The 14,852-nt window shown below is 46.9% G+C and overlaps 1 protein-coding gene across 1 annotated transcript in view; it reads left to right on the top strand.

Moving 5' to 3' along the window:
• Positions 1-14,852, top strand: part of PAPPA (pappalysin 1) — a 183,868-nt gene that overhangs the window by 155,695 nt on the left and 13,321 nt on the right. Inside the window, exons 18-20 of the mRNA XM_026059708.1 lie at positions 605-752; positions 3,458-3,567; positions 11,123-11,194. Coding sequence (XP_025915493.1) covers positions 605-752; positions 3,458-3,567; positions 11,123-11,194 — 330 coding nt within the window. The remainder of the gene's footprint in view (positions 1-604; positions 753-3,457; positions 3,568-11,122; positions 11,195-14,852) is intronic.

The raw sequence follows: 14,852 nt of genomic DNA, 5'->3' as shown, positions 1-14,852 counted from the left end.
CTGTTCCTTCACCATTCCCACACCAGAGGGTTTTTTTGCTCCTTTACACCTGCCTCAGTGCATGTCTGTCTCAGACTCTTTACTTGCTGTCACTCAAGGCAGCCAAGCTCTAAAGAGCACGTTCTGCCCTGCTAAGCATCCCTGCTCAGTGTCCTGCTTTCATTTCTCCTTCAGATGGGCATTGGGGATTCTTTCTTTTTCAAGACAGGGATGATGCAACTAGTTAGAAAATGGGAGGAGGAAAAAGATTATCTGCATTCAACACAAACCTCTCGACAACAAGAAGGAGGGCAAATGGGGTGAATGCACCTTTATTGCGGCTAGAGCGAGTCCATTTTAAGGTAGAGAACTTGCAAAAGCCCTGTAAAAACATTACATTGCACAGAAGAGGCATGTGTGTGCGTGTGCAGTCTGCTATTTTTATTCTTTGGAAGAAAACTCCTTCTTGCCCCCCAGGGCTGACAGTCCCAACCGGTGGCTTTCCCAGCTCCAGCAGAACTTTGCTCCCAGCTCGTCTCTGCCTGCTGTTCGTTTCTCAAACTGAATTCGCTTTTCTTGCTGTTGTTTTTGTGACCGTCCTCATTATCTCCTTTCGCATTCCCAGGGCCGTGGTAGCAATGTGATTCACTGCCGGAAGGATGGCACCTGGAGTGGCTCCTTTCACCTCTGCAGGGAAATGCAAGGCCAGTGTGCTCTGCCCACTCAGCTGAACAGCCACCTCAAGCTGCAGTGCTCCAGCGGCTACGGAATAGGTTTGTGAGCATCAGCCCTGGCCGCCTGCCACGGGGGGATGCGGCTTGGCGGCGGGGGGAGAAGAAGTGGGAGAGAGGAGCGGGATAGGAACAAGAGGGAGGAAGGAAGGAGTCCAGAGTCCTTGAAGTCACCTTCTCTTGTGGACCAATTTGCCTGAGTGAGGGAACTGCTTTTAGGAAACATGAAGCTTTTAGAGGCCAGGCATCATGTAACACACGCTGCCTGCCTGCTCCTTGCAGCATTTCCAATTTCAGCGTGTCCCTTCTTGGCCAGCTGGTTTTAATGGGCGGCCAGCAAGCCAAACTACATGGGAGATACATCCAGTCCTCAAAATAAAGGGAGAGCTTGTACCCGAATTTGCTCTTACACGTCTGTAATCTGTCCTTCCCTCTTCGACCATACACACACACACGCATACACACACACGCACACACACACAGATGCTGAAAGACAGGGAGCTGGCAGGGAAGTCCAGTAGCAGGATAATTCAGATCTGTCCAGAAAGAATATGAGACCAGCTGAGCATCCCTTCAGCACAGCAGTTCTCGTGTAAAGATATGTTCCCCCGCGYGTCGCCTTCCGGGGTGCTCTAGCGCTCAGCGAAGGGTGCTCCGCTTTGGGCTGCTTCCTGTGCTCGGCTTCACTTTGTGTCRCCCCAGGGGAGAAGGGAATATACTGCAGACTTTATTTGCAGCCCCCGTTCTTGAGGTGTCCCCACCGTAATGGTTGCAACGCGAGCTGCGCCGGCCCCTTCCCGCGCCCCCTCTGCCAGCCCGCGCCGGGCCCCCTCCTCCCCTCGCGCTGTCCCTTTGAACTTGGAGGAAGCGTTCCTCGTTGCGCGGCTCCCTCATTACGGCGCAGCCGGGTGAGGGACCGCGAGCCCGCTGGCGTTCCCTCCCCGGGGAGGAGAACGCGACCTGGATGAGATCACCGCTCTGTAATGATGCCAATTACAGATCATATATCAAAACAATTCCGACCCGCTCCTCTCCGTAAGTGTAAATAGCATTGCGGAGGGCGCGAGAGCGAGCGGCGAGCAGGCTGCGGCGACTCTTAATGTGGCGAGGCGTTTTACCCTTGAGACGAGGTTACCTACCAGGGGCGGGCAGGTTTTTCCCAGGGGAGAAATGCCAAATGCTGGGTTTGAGGGGAACATCTCCCTGCGCTGGATGCAGGGAGGATTTGCGGCTCTGCTTGGCAGCGGGCGACCACCTTCCTCTGCTCCTCTCATCCCCGAGCCTTGCCGGGGACGGCTGCCAGCCATGCTGGGGTGGCTATTCCCAGCAGCAAGGTCTGGTGGGCCCAATTCTGAGCAGGGATGGTGCAGCTTTCGTGGAGACGAGGGACTTGCCCCGGTGGCCGCCTGCCCGGCCTGAGCCATGGACCCTTGGCTGGAGCACGGCTCTCGCTGGAGCTGCAGGAGTAGCTCCGGAAGGGCACACCAGCGGTTGGCTCTTATCCTCAGCAGATGGAGACATACCACACACTTTGTTAGGCTCTCCCAGCACCACCTTTCAGGATCAGGTTGTTTGGGTTTTCTTCTCTTTTTTTGTGTGCTTTTGGAAGCCTGATAGATGTCCTTCCAAGAAGATTCTTTCTGTCCACTCGTGCGCAGTAGGGCTGGCATTAACGGGCGCTTATCCAGCGAGTCCATGGAGCCGCTACTGCTCGCACCAGGAAAGCAAAACAAACCCCGAGCTCTCCCTGAGCCTCGCTGGCTAAACAAACTGGGGCTGCTTTGTTCCTGCTGACTCCTCCACGTGGGAGTGTGTGAGAAGGCAGAGGCAGGTGGGGGAAATAATAGCATCCAGTCGTGGTCACTATGAATCCCACACACCTTCGGTAATTCCTCAGACACCTAATCTGCCCTTCCAGGCTGAGGTGTATGTTGAGCCAAAGGTTCAGCTCTCCAAACCAGTGCAGAGATTAATTCCTCCCCTAGCGCTGATTGGAGTGCAGAAATCCTAATGACATGTTTGCAGCAGCTGTGCCATTCAAGAGTGATTTTCCAGGGGGGAAATGGTAATGGTCCAACACACTAGGGCTTACGGTTGTGTCACCACAGGGCTCTGGGATATTGCTGCAGAGTATCGCAGCATGTTTTAATAAAGAAAGGACAGGATTCCCACAGGGCATGACAGTTAATCAGAGAAAAAGCAGGTTTATGTGTGAACAAAGCCATCATTACCTCTCTGCATACTTCTTATCAAATATGGGGCTTAGGTGATAGCTCGCCTGCAATATCATTAGGCTTGGTCACCGTCCAAAACATTATTACTGAAGGTCTGTAAATCTGACAGATCAAACAGTAGATTTTTGTCATGTCATAGGTGAGGTGAGTTTGGCAGCCTCTCCTTAATCAGTCCCGATGCTTGAAAGAGCAATTGAAATGGAAGAACCTTCGTACTTTATTGGTGAACTGAAAGAACAAAACCTGACCCCCTCCTTGGAGTTAATAGCCAGAGAAAGACCTAGGTATACAGTTCATAGGAAAAGGCCTTGGAATATCTGCCACCCCCACGGTCTCCTGCTGAGATGTTACGGGATGCACTCAGCATTTCATGTGTGGCTACAAGGTATGTGATAGTTACTGTTGACTGCTAATTGCAATTTAGGAAAAAAGAGCCCTAATCCTATCCTTCAGCGGGAAGGCTACTGAAAGGGTAAGAAGCTGCTAGCTTTATCCTCTCCGTGTTTTGTGCAGGCGCTGAGTGTACCACCTCATGCCTGGATCACAGTCATGAGCCCATCCTTCTGCGTGTGAACGAGACTGTGCAAGACATCCAGCACTGGATGAACCCTCAAAGAGTGAAGGTCGGTGCCTGCTGAATTTACTAACTATATCACCTTGTTACAAGTTTACATGCAGTGAGCAAAAAAGTAGCTTTACCCTCAGTTTGTCCGGTGAGAAATATATGAAGAAAACTCTTCCACCCTTTGGAAAAGAATTCCTGAACTTTTTTTTTTTTTTTTTTTTTTAATATGTTGTTCTAGCAACATGGTGCCTTCCTCTCCTTATGGGTTTCTCTCTGCGATTTCCCAGGGAAAATTAATTCAAGATAAAGGTCCCAAGTCAGCGTGCTCGGATCCACCCAGCACCTGTGCTGGGTCTGATCTCCTGGAAGCAGGATTCTTTACACAGGAAAACATGATGGAAAATGAGAAAAAGGGCACAGGACAGGTTTTATTCTCTTCCTCCTCTTCAGTATTTCGCACACTTTGGGTGGCAGGGCTGCATTTTTCTGCACTGCTTTTGGATGACAAAAGAAGCTGATACAGAGGGTATTTCATTTCCCGAACCAGCAGAGCTCACGGAGTGTTCCCCTCTCCCCTTCTCCCGCATGCGATAGATGCCTACTCAGCACAGCCCATTCCAGAGGTCACCACTTCTTCCTCCCGTGCGCTACAAATGCACAGGCAGCATTAACCACTCGCAGCACCCCCGTTCAGCCCTGTGCRCCCTCCGGCACGCACTGCTATCAGTCTGCCTCTGTGGGGACATGCGCTGCCATGTGTGGTGCCTTGTACGTACCCACTCACCCATACACACACATGCCACTTGCAGCAAATAGCCGTTTGGCTACACACCGGCTCTTGGATGCCAGCGGGAGATGCACTCCACTTCTTCGTGAAAACCCTCATGCCGGCTACATAAATATGCCCTCCTGCCTAGCCATGCAGGTAAACAGGCGCTTGTGCATACACAGTATTTATGCAGATGTAGACATTTTTCTGGACATGCTCAAGTGCACGTCAGAAGAAGCTGGCACATCACGTGCAAACAGAGTGCAGGTTGCTGGTGGTGCTTGAATGAACACTGTCGTCTTTGACATACTTGGCCCCAGCTTTACAGGAGCCCATGTTTTACACTCTTTGAGCTAGATTTAATAAAAAAATGGGCAGCCAACACAGCCCCAGCATATACTGAACGGCTTTGACAATCTATTTGCTTCTCCACATGCCTAAATGTGTACCCATGGCTTGGGATTTTTTTAAATCAGGCCTTGGCTGTGGCCAGCCAGCTGCTCTGAAAATTTCAGCCACTTTATATTTCTCTACTTCACACAGAGCCATACAGAGCAATAGAATAAATCCTGGAAAGGGGTGGGAAACATAAGTCCAGAGAATATGACAAGCTCACAGTGTCCTTCCTAGCTTCCCATTCACTCCAGATGCTGAGATTATATTACTGCCTAAGCCTAGGCTTTGCCAAGTTTCTGGCATGAAACATAAAGAAAACCCCTATCTCTATGTTAGGGGCAATTTCTCACTGGCCCTTTCCTGAGCGCTAGACTTTAAAGTGGTTTTGTAATTCATGGTGAAATAAAGTGACAGCTTCCCTCCCGGTCTCTGCTGTGCTCCTTCATTTATTGATGCTGGTACGCAGAGGGAGCTGTAACGAGTTTTATACCTGCAGGTCTCTGGAGGGCTCATTAGGCAGCAGGGAAAACATATAGTAGTAAAGGGGGAGATGAGGGGAGTGAGGGATGGAGGAGAATTCATGGTTTCCAAGCGTACAGTGGTAAATATGTCCTTTTTTTGCCCTTATGGTGAGGATCTTGCAAGAGCTTTAGACTGTGAACAGATATGAATCTGATCCCACAAATACTCTGTAACTAAAGTGTGAGATTTGGACCTTAAAACTTGTATTAGGAGATGGAGGGAAGCCTTTAGGGGCACAAAGAGAAAGCAGCTCCATTCTGGATGTCAGTAAACATGCTTCCTTCGGAAACAGAGGGCTGCGTCCWCAGGAACAAGTACCGGTTGGGTTGAGTAGGGTTTTCTTCTTGTCCAACTGCAGTAGTGTATGCACAGGACGTAAAGGCAAAGACTTGCAAGGTAGGGTATGAGACCAGGAGGATGATGCTAAAACAAGACTGGAGGACATTTTTTTTGGTCACTGTTAAACAACATCCATCATATCCAACTCTCCAGATAAGAGAAAGTCACCCACTGGGAGTCAGTGCCTTGCACAGAGCTCTGAAATGGGGGAAATGTCACCCCCAGTGGGGTCAGGGAGACCCTGCAGAGACAGGGATTGGGATGCCTTCGTGGAAGGTGCCCATGCCAAGCTGCTCTAGCGTTGATAGTACGCTGCATCTCTATCCATGTTCAGTGACAACTTGCTGTTGTGGGTAAAGTCACCAGCCATTTGCATTTACACAGGAGTCTTTGTGGATGTCAAAGTACTTCAATGACACGAAAGAAACATTTTTCTGTACTTAATTTTAGGCACAAGTGATGTACAAATTCAGTGCAGTATGAGAAACAGATAAAGGCGGGACCTATCTGTGGAGCTAACATTCAAGACAGGCACAGATAAAGCACAGGGAGGGGCGGCAAGAGAAAAAATATTTGTTTGTGGCTGTTAAAGCAACAGCTGTTATGGAAGCAAAGTGGGAAGAGGGAATCATCTCTCCTCTGGGAGTTGTTTAGAGCAGAGCTGTGCAAATCACTTGATTTTTCGGTTCGCTGGAAGTTCTGTCAAATTAAAAAAAAAAATGTTTTCTCTTAACCAAAGTGACTTTTTTGTTGTTGTGATTTTTGGTGAACCAAAAAACTGGAAAAAACCCATGTTGGTCTGAACATAACTTAGCATTTCATTTCCAAAGATTTTTTTAAAACTTTTTTAAATAAAAATGAAACAAACCTGGAAATTAAATGTCCTCTCAAAATAAAAACAAAACAGCAGATATTTAATTTAGAAAAATGTCAAAACACTGATGTGCTTTTCAGAATTGTTTTAGGCTGAGTTTCTCTGTTGGGTCTAAAACAGTTTGCCAAAATCAGTGCAAATGTGCAATGTGGTTAATCTGTTCCAAATCAGCGTTTTCAGCAGGAAAAGGTTTCACCTGAAGTCTTCCACGTGTCTGTTGTTCTGTGGCGGGCCATGTTCGGAGTGCTCATTGCTGCCCCGATACGGCCYGTGGCTCCTATGTAACATCCAAGTGCAAGGGGCAGTGAGCTGTTGAAGACACCTACAGTTAGAACTGCCAAGACTCTGACTGTACTGGCAGTGGAGACTAAGTGAAATGCCTCAGAAAGGCGGTTTGACTGCTCTTTGCCATTGACTGTAGAGAAACAGGGCAGGCACCTAATTTCCTCTTGGGTGCCATGATGCCTTGTCTGAATTTGGGTCCTTGCCTCTGTGCAGAGTAGGAACAGGGCAAGTACTATGGAGCACGTGCATGCAGGTCATGGCCTTGAAAGGGTTGGAGTGCCCCGGCTCTGCCTGCCAGCTGGGACGAAGCGTGGCCATGGCCCTGCTGCGCTCCTTGGATGCCACCCCACTGCTGGCGATGTGTTTTCCCATATGGCTTGCACCCAGGCATCGCAACCCCTACGATTTTGCATGTCCAGAACAAGTCATGGGAATTCATCTTAAATACTCCCATGTGAACCACCAGAATCTGTCCCTAATTACTCCAGCTTTGCAGCTTTGCTCTTTCCTTCCCCTCTACCTTTGTTAGGAGTATTGAGCTTGTCTTGCAGCAGGGAAACCGTGTCACGGGGTAGTGAAATGACTTATTGCAATGTGGCAATGCAGCGACAAAGAACCCAGGAGTTCCCACCCCGTCTGTAACTACAGGAAGAAACTGCCACAAAGAACTGTGTCTCTCCTCCCTTGTCAGCAGTTGCTGATCCATCCCCTCACCACTGCGATATTAAGCCCATGGTTAATTGTCATGTTCATTTAGTGCCTGAGGAGAGAGTTAGTCRAGACCAGTAGATGCCAGTCCCTGCGCTTTAGCCCTGGGGGACACTTGACCCATCTAGGTGGAGGAGAGCTCTCCATAGGACTCTCCCGGGGAAACCTAATCCCCTTTGCAGCCCACAAATGGTTGACATCATTGTGTTAGTGCCACAATGGGGAGGGAAGCGCTGTGACCGGAGGCACTGGGTCTTCCCTCACAAGGAGAAAATGACAGCTTGATTTGCTTTCTTGGCTCTTTGTTACCTAGTGTGGGACCATATCCCAGCTTCCTCTCCCTTCACAACAGATGGAGTCACAGCCACCAAACCGCAGATGTAGCTGAATGGCATTTATGGGATGGGGACATGACCAAAGTCAATATACAAGGCTAAGTAGCAAGGCCCAACCGGGAGGGCAGCTGTGCTGCAGAAGCCGACGCGCGAGGAGCGGCCAAGAGCCAGCAGGGAGACATATGTCACCGCAGGGGCTGGGAGCGTGCGTCGGCGCCTGGGAAGGGTCGGAGCCCGCTCGCTCTCATGTAGTCGGTGGCCAGATGGGATTCCCTCCTTGCTCCGCCTCGCAAGCGGTAGATGGGTTCCTTCCAGCCCATCCACCTTTTATGATGCCTTTTGTTGGCCTTGTAAATACAGTTTCCTCTCCATTCGCACTGATGCTGTCGAATCCTTGTCAGATTAACAAGGCTCCTGCAGCAGTTCCTTCTATACCCTTGCTTGGTATTTATACGTTTATTTTTTCAGTTGCCTTGTGCAGCACCCTAAGGTGCCTTTGCACCTGTTAGAACTGCAAAATGCTCAGCAAACTGAATCCTCCCCAATTTCTGTACARCCCCATCCCTCCCTCCACACTCACCCCCTCTCCCATCCCGGTGATCTGCACATGTTACAGCAGGTGCTTCAGGGTGCAAACAGGCCTTGTGGTGTGAATTCAGGATTTGGAGAACCAGCAAGGAAAGCCAAGGTCATAACCAAGGGYTCTTCCCAGAGCATACGCTGCTTCCAGCTCTGTGAATAGGAGCAGCGCTGAATTTAGCTGGAGTAGCCCTAATGGTCTCTGCTGCCAAAGGAATCATCCTAGGAGAGAGCAGAGTAACGAGGGCTAAAACACTGGCAGGCTCCTGCTCCAGCACTTTGAACAGTATCTAGAAATGACTCCCTGCCAGGGCAGATCGCTGAGCTGAGGGTACTATGGAAGTGCTCAACCTGCAGCTACACTTGGAGATTACTATCATGGCCTGGCTTACGGCTAGGGTGTAAGAAAGACTGGGAAAATCCTAAAGCTGAGTTATGCACACATTCCTGTGCCAAACTGGGTATTGTCCGTTTGAGGCATATATGCTTTCTCTGCCCTGTGTGCCATTACTGCCACCCAAATCCTTTTGGTACCTCTGACTCCACTGGAGAGGAGAAGAGGTGAGGGGTGTTCATGGTGGCACGCTCTCACTGGTTATTCACTTGGATCTGAAGCCTTTTCTGGTAGCAAGGTGAATGTGCCACTGACCCTGTGATTAATTTAGCACAAGGCAAGTTGGCATGCCTAGGCTATGGAGAGCGGTCCAGGGCTGCACTCCCTTCCTCAGGAGACTGTCCAGCGGAAGGCTATTTAACCACTGGGATTTAAGAWGACCTTGAGTGAGAGCACAGATCTGTGCTTTCCTAGGAGGGGGCAGTCATAGGAGAGACTTCACCTTATGTTGGTTCCTTTAAGGGGAAGGACAAAACTCGATAGCTGCTGCGTTTTTAGCACTGGTAGGTTCAGCAAAATAGTCAGTACATCTACTGTTAGGGATTGATCTTAACTTGGAAACCTCCTTTTTTAAGAGCCTATTCAATGCTGCCCTTAGTTCTTGGCCTGTCTTTGCCAGCAGCCTCATAGGCAGGTAGGCAACAACGTGGAAAGGTTTGGTGCATGCCAGGAGGCTATATCAACAAGGGTAGTTGTCTGACCAGTCTGGGTGCTTAGTTTTTTCTATTCTGTCATTGCCTTTTCAGGGCTATCTGGCTCCTTTTGTTAGGTCCAAACTCTCACGTGTATTCACATATATGAAGCTGTTTTATAAATATTGATGCTCTTTACCAGGGGAACATGAGAGACTCTTCAGCAATGCACTTTCTCTCCTTATTGTCTGGCTGGGCTTGGGCATGGGAGGGAAAAGCCTGAGTTTTTTTCCTCCTTTGGTTTAAGTCTTGGGTTCAAATGCTCTTGAATGGGTTCCTTTACTCTCGCCTTTGCTGGTCTGTTGACTGGCTTTGTTTATTTTGAAACTTAGAAAAGTTTCCTTTCTTTTCCCTCTGAAGTGCAATAAACAGAAGAGGGAAAAAAATAACTTGCCATTTGTGGCAGGCAACAGCCTGGAAATCTCCAGCTGTCTGTCAAGAGCGCACTGGGGGAATGTTTGACACCGCGGGGCCCCTGCACCTTGCAGCTTCCCTCTCGGGGGATAAACAACATCCTCCTCCCCCTCGTCCCCCGGCCTCTTCTCCTCTCACACAGACGGGCCCTGTTGCAAGGCAGGTGGGGCAAGCCGGGCTTGACTAATAGTGGAAAATCCGAGAGCATCGGAAAGATAAACAGCCCAAGTCAGATAGTATAAAAGTCCTTTTTCTAGCACAAGCCAGGTAAGCCTCAAATGACAGAAACTGTAAAAACATGTTGAGGTTCCCCTGCAGATGGATTAAATTAGCCCTCAAATAAACAGGGGCAGGGATGGCTTGTGCATCAGGTCTTCCCAAACATTAATCCCTTCCTCCCCCAGGCCTCCATTCAACCCCTACCCCAGTCCTTTGGCAAGCGCCCACAGGTTCGTCTTGTCCAACTGGCCATTGTGTTCTGTCTGTGGAAGATAACCCAAAATGAAAGTTGTGTTGGATGTCACGGCAAATGGATGGGAGTCCCTTTACCTAGACATCGATGGAATTGAAGCACCTTCTCCACTGACCGGCCAAACTTTTTGTCCACTCTTAAAATCTAAGTTTCCATGTCTATGGTCAAACAATGACTGCGCTGGATATGTCATCACTGAGCAGGCTGGTATCTCATTTTTGCTCATAACTGGGCACTCCAAATTTTTTCCCATGGAATATCTGTAAGCATATTTGCTACAGAAGTTATTATAAAATTCAAATAATGTAACAGAAAATGCTGTCCTTTTGGGGGATTGCTTTGAAGGAGTGTAGGGAAGGTTCTTCTATTTAAAATCTGCAGGTTGGCACAAAAATGTATCTAAAGGTTCATCTTTAGCTTCTTCTGTCTTCAAGAAGCGTGGGTATGATGGATCATGAAACAGAGCAGTGCTTTGCAGCACCAAAAAAATCCCTAAATGAATTCCTAAAATGTTTCCCCCATGCTCAAGGGCTAGACAGTGGACCTCTGCCTTTGCTTTTCCCTGCCACGTTCCCCCACCATGAGTGAAATATTGGACATGACATTTTAGGAGAACCTTAAATATTATTTTAATCTCAAATGTTCTGTTATTGCAAGTGTCAAGTCCAACACTTCTTGTAAATACCTGGAGGACAGCCAGGTCCTGAGAACACAAGAGGTGTTAGGAACTGAACTTCATTGGTTAAGTACAGGAGAGCCATAGAAGCCAGCACGCTGGCTTTCTGTACACTGATTTCTTTGTCTTAACCTAGTTTTCTTTCTCTTCCCCTCTAGAGCGTTGTCTGCACGGCGGGACTCAAGTGGTACCCACACCCTTCTCTGATTCATTGTGTCAAAGGCTGTGAGGTGAGCATTACCATTCACGGAGATGGTCCATGCTTGCTCTCCTAGATATTATGATAACAATCACTGCAGTCACAGTAGTTAAAAATGCTGTTTTTTCAAGTGGGGGCAAATAGGGTTTTGCCCTAACTAGCCTATCATTTAAACTATGATTTCCTGCATCAATTCTGACACCCAACAGTGAAATTGGGTGATTTTCCTAGGCTGAGGACTCTTACGGGAGTTGAATGACTAAGTTGTTCAGCAAAATTGGTATACTTTCTTCAGCATTTCTCAGGATTTGGGAATTCCTGGGAAGTTGCAAAAGCCATCAGTTGTTTGCGTTGATTTTGATATCTTATTAGAGGAACAATTCTTTCCAAGGACAGCTAGGCTTTTGTGGGCAGATAAATTTTGGGAAAGTCAGAAGCAGAATGATACCACTGGGTGGAGAGTACAGCCGGACAGTGAGCAAATCACCTATCCCTCCACCATGCACCACCGTCTAGCCTAGAAAAAAACATCAGAAACATGTAGTTGCTTTTCARTAGTGATAACATTTCTACAGTCTTAAGTGTTATTTACAGTAAGTAATTATTTTTAAGGATGATATTTCTGCTGGCAACAATCTCCAAAAAGTTTGAGAACTCTTAAAATGTTTTCAGTGCCTAAGCAGGCCTGGAGCACATCTTTCTGGGTCGTGGCGCTCATTCAATTTCCATCATGCCAACACTTGACTATCTCATCCCCATCAACAAGTTAATCCTCGTCTCACCTCTAAGGCTGGGGAGCTTCATGCCCMTTTTAGAAATGGGGAAACTCAGAAGAGTAGATGGATGCTTTGATTACATGGACAGGCTGTGGAAAAGCTGTGTTTTGAACCCAGATCTCATGACTTTCTGCAGCACCTATTACACTCTCAGCACTCAGTAACCCAATTTTACAAGCACATTGAAGTTATTTGCCCAGAGTGGCAGAACATGGCACAGAACTCCTAAATCTGACACAAAATACTAGACCACATTGCTGTGTGGTGCGAATTGTCTTAAAGTGAAAGACAGGTTTCCTTCGCATACAAATGTTGGGCCCAAGAGGGTAATAACTCTCCAACAATGTAATAGTTTCTGTCTAGTTGTTCCCTAAATGAAAAGCATTCTGCTGTCAGTGCTTTGAATGTCATAAGCCATCTCACACATTACATTCATGCAGGCTGGCTAGGCGCCCCTATTCTCCAAAGAGAGCTAAAATAACATCCAGGGACCATTAAGAAATGCCATTCAGGTGCTGATGCACCATTGGGTATCCATTCTCCTGCTGTTTAAGGACAGTTGTTACTAAGGCAAACTTTGCAATGATGTAATAATTTACCAGAAGCCATTATTACTGACATGCTTTTTCTCAGCATTTTCTTTCCTTCCATCATTGTTAATTGCCAGATCCCTCTGCATCAATAGAAACTTTCTTCTTTTCATCATTCATTCAGCAGTGTCACTGCATCGCAATCTATCATCTTGGAAGGCTTTGCCAGACAATTGATAATGGCCTCTAGCATCATTTTTAGATCATGATGCTTCCAGTATTCAAGAATGGGCCAGAGCTTGTTCTCTGGCATTAAGATTTCAGAAGATTTCAGTCTTCACCAAGCCTTTTTCACAGCTATGGAAACAGGGAATAATAAACCAGTAGGTCAATAATACTATGCCATTAAGCTGATACAGTTCCTAATGTATTAATATCCTTAGCATTAGGAAGGGTTCCCTAAATAGAAGACTCTAAGCAGGGCATTATTTTACTCTTGGCATTTACAGTGGCAACCCAGGCTGCTGCAATGTGATTTTTTGTCGCTCCCTAGTGGCAGGAATAGAGGTTTATGAGTCAGATACATACTTCCAGGCAGTTATCTTAGGTATTTCATTAGCAAACTAGTCCCCCCTGGACTACCTGTCTAGTCAGTGGAGAAAGCAAGGCTCCTCCAAACCCTTAAGACCACTAAGTTATGCATGAAGACCTCTACTAATCTCACCCTCAACAGCCAGGCCTCCAAGGTATTCCAGATGAGGATTTTGGTACCAAATTAGAATATCTGTCATCTGCCTTGTTCTTTTCCTCCAAAGAATTGACTTACCTGATTTGTGTCAGTGGAAGTGAAAGGCATGTTCTTCCACAAGTTCCTGTTAGTAGTTTTCCAGTGTTCATAGGTGTATGGTAGAGATATAGGGATGGAAAATTAAATGAAAACCCTTCTTGACAAGCAGGCACAGCCAGTCAATACAAGGGAAACATGAAGAAGCCTATCCAAATGTCTTGGGAGGTTAAGCAAGGTTTACATTTTTGAAGATGACCAGGTTGGCATAAAAATATTTATTTATCCTTCTGTTTATAAATCATTTAATTGTTAATTACATTGGAAGGGTCTTTGCAAGTCAGAGCCTTTGCCTATTTAAATCAGTCTATTTCTATGTAAGTAATGGAGTTAAGCCATTTTACAAGGATAAGAACCTCACCCTACAATTCTGATTTCCTTGTCATCATTTATAGTATTTGCATGTAACTAAAAAAGTGAATTTCAATTAGTCAGTCACTTTCTGGTAGTCCTGCTCTGGTCTGATATTGTCATTATTTCCTTGATTTCCTATACCCTCACAGAAATATTTAAATCTGCAAAACATTAGCAGTGAAAGCCTGCAGCTGCACCACTCTACAGGGTCCATTTCAATATTGATGAGCATGGCCATGGCTCTTTCTGGGTAAAGTATGCCAGAGTTCTCATTAATGGTTCTGGATGTATCTATCATCAGGAAATCTCTGGTACTGCAGTTAGTTAGTGTAAAATCCTCCCAGGAAACCTCCATGAGCCTCCCAGCTCATTCTGCAAAGATGGCTTCTTGTAGGAACCTGGCATGGCTTTTTCAACAAATGAATTTTCAAAGAACAGATAAAATGGGAATGGTCCCATGAGCCTGTGAGTGTAAGAGGCGTTAAGGAGAGATGACTGTGTTCTTTTCTCAGCATCCGTTTTTCTGCTGCCTGGGTTTCTCATACCTGGCACGGGCCCTTCTTAGCATCAGGTGGAGTTTTGACTTCCAAGAATGACTCACTGACCAAGAAGTCTCCAACATGTAATGGCAAACCAGACTTCAACAAAAACTCAATTTGTGGCAAGCTGGAAGTCTTTTTCTTCAGAGTCATTATTATTATTCAGGTCTTATGCAGTACATAGACTAGTGATCACATTTTGTTTTTCAAGGTGATTTATGATTTTTACTTAATAGCTCTCCACAACGTCACTCTGAGTAATTGCCGTTATCCCACCTCTGAGCTGTGGAGCACAGGAGATTGTGTGTCATCAGCAGGGTCATGCACAGTCACTGCTTGTCTGAGAATGAGAGCATGTGCTCTTTGTGCCAGGCTGAGAGCACTTCCATTTCTCTTCTTCATATGTTGTGTACCCTCATTGCTGATGCTTGTTGCATGGTTCGGAGAACTGCAGTGGGAAATGCAGCTATTAAAAGCAAGCCAGTTTTGCTGCTATACCTAATCTTCTTGTCTCACATTGTTTCTGAAGGTCAACTTAAAATTGGCAAAAGTGCCACTTTTTTAGGTGCCTTGATGCTGTCTCTGGGCCTAATCAAATCAATATTCCTGAGGCATCATATGTGGGATGTAAAAAGCGGACAAGGGA

Source organism: Apteryx rowi, unplaced genomic scaffold, assembly GCF_003343035.1.
Source record: "Apteryx rowi isolate R43461 unplaced genomic scaffold, aptRow1 scaffold_16, whole genome shotgun sequence".
In the NCBI taxonomy this organism is placed as follows: domain Eukaryota; kingdom Metazoa; phylum Chordata; class Aves; order Apterygiformes; family Apterygidae; genus Apteryx; species Apteryx rowi.
The sequence above is the reverse complement of the archived record's forward strand: the minus strand, read 5'-3'. Positions and strand labels throughout refer to the sequence as shown.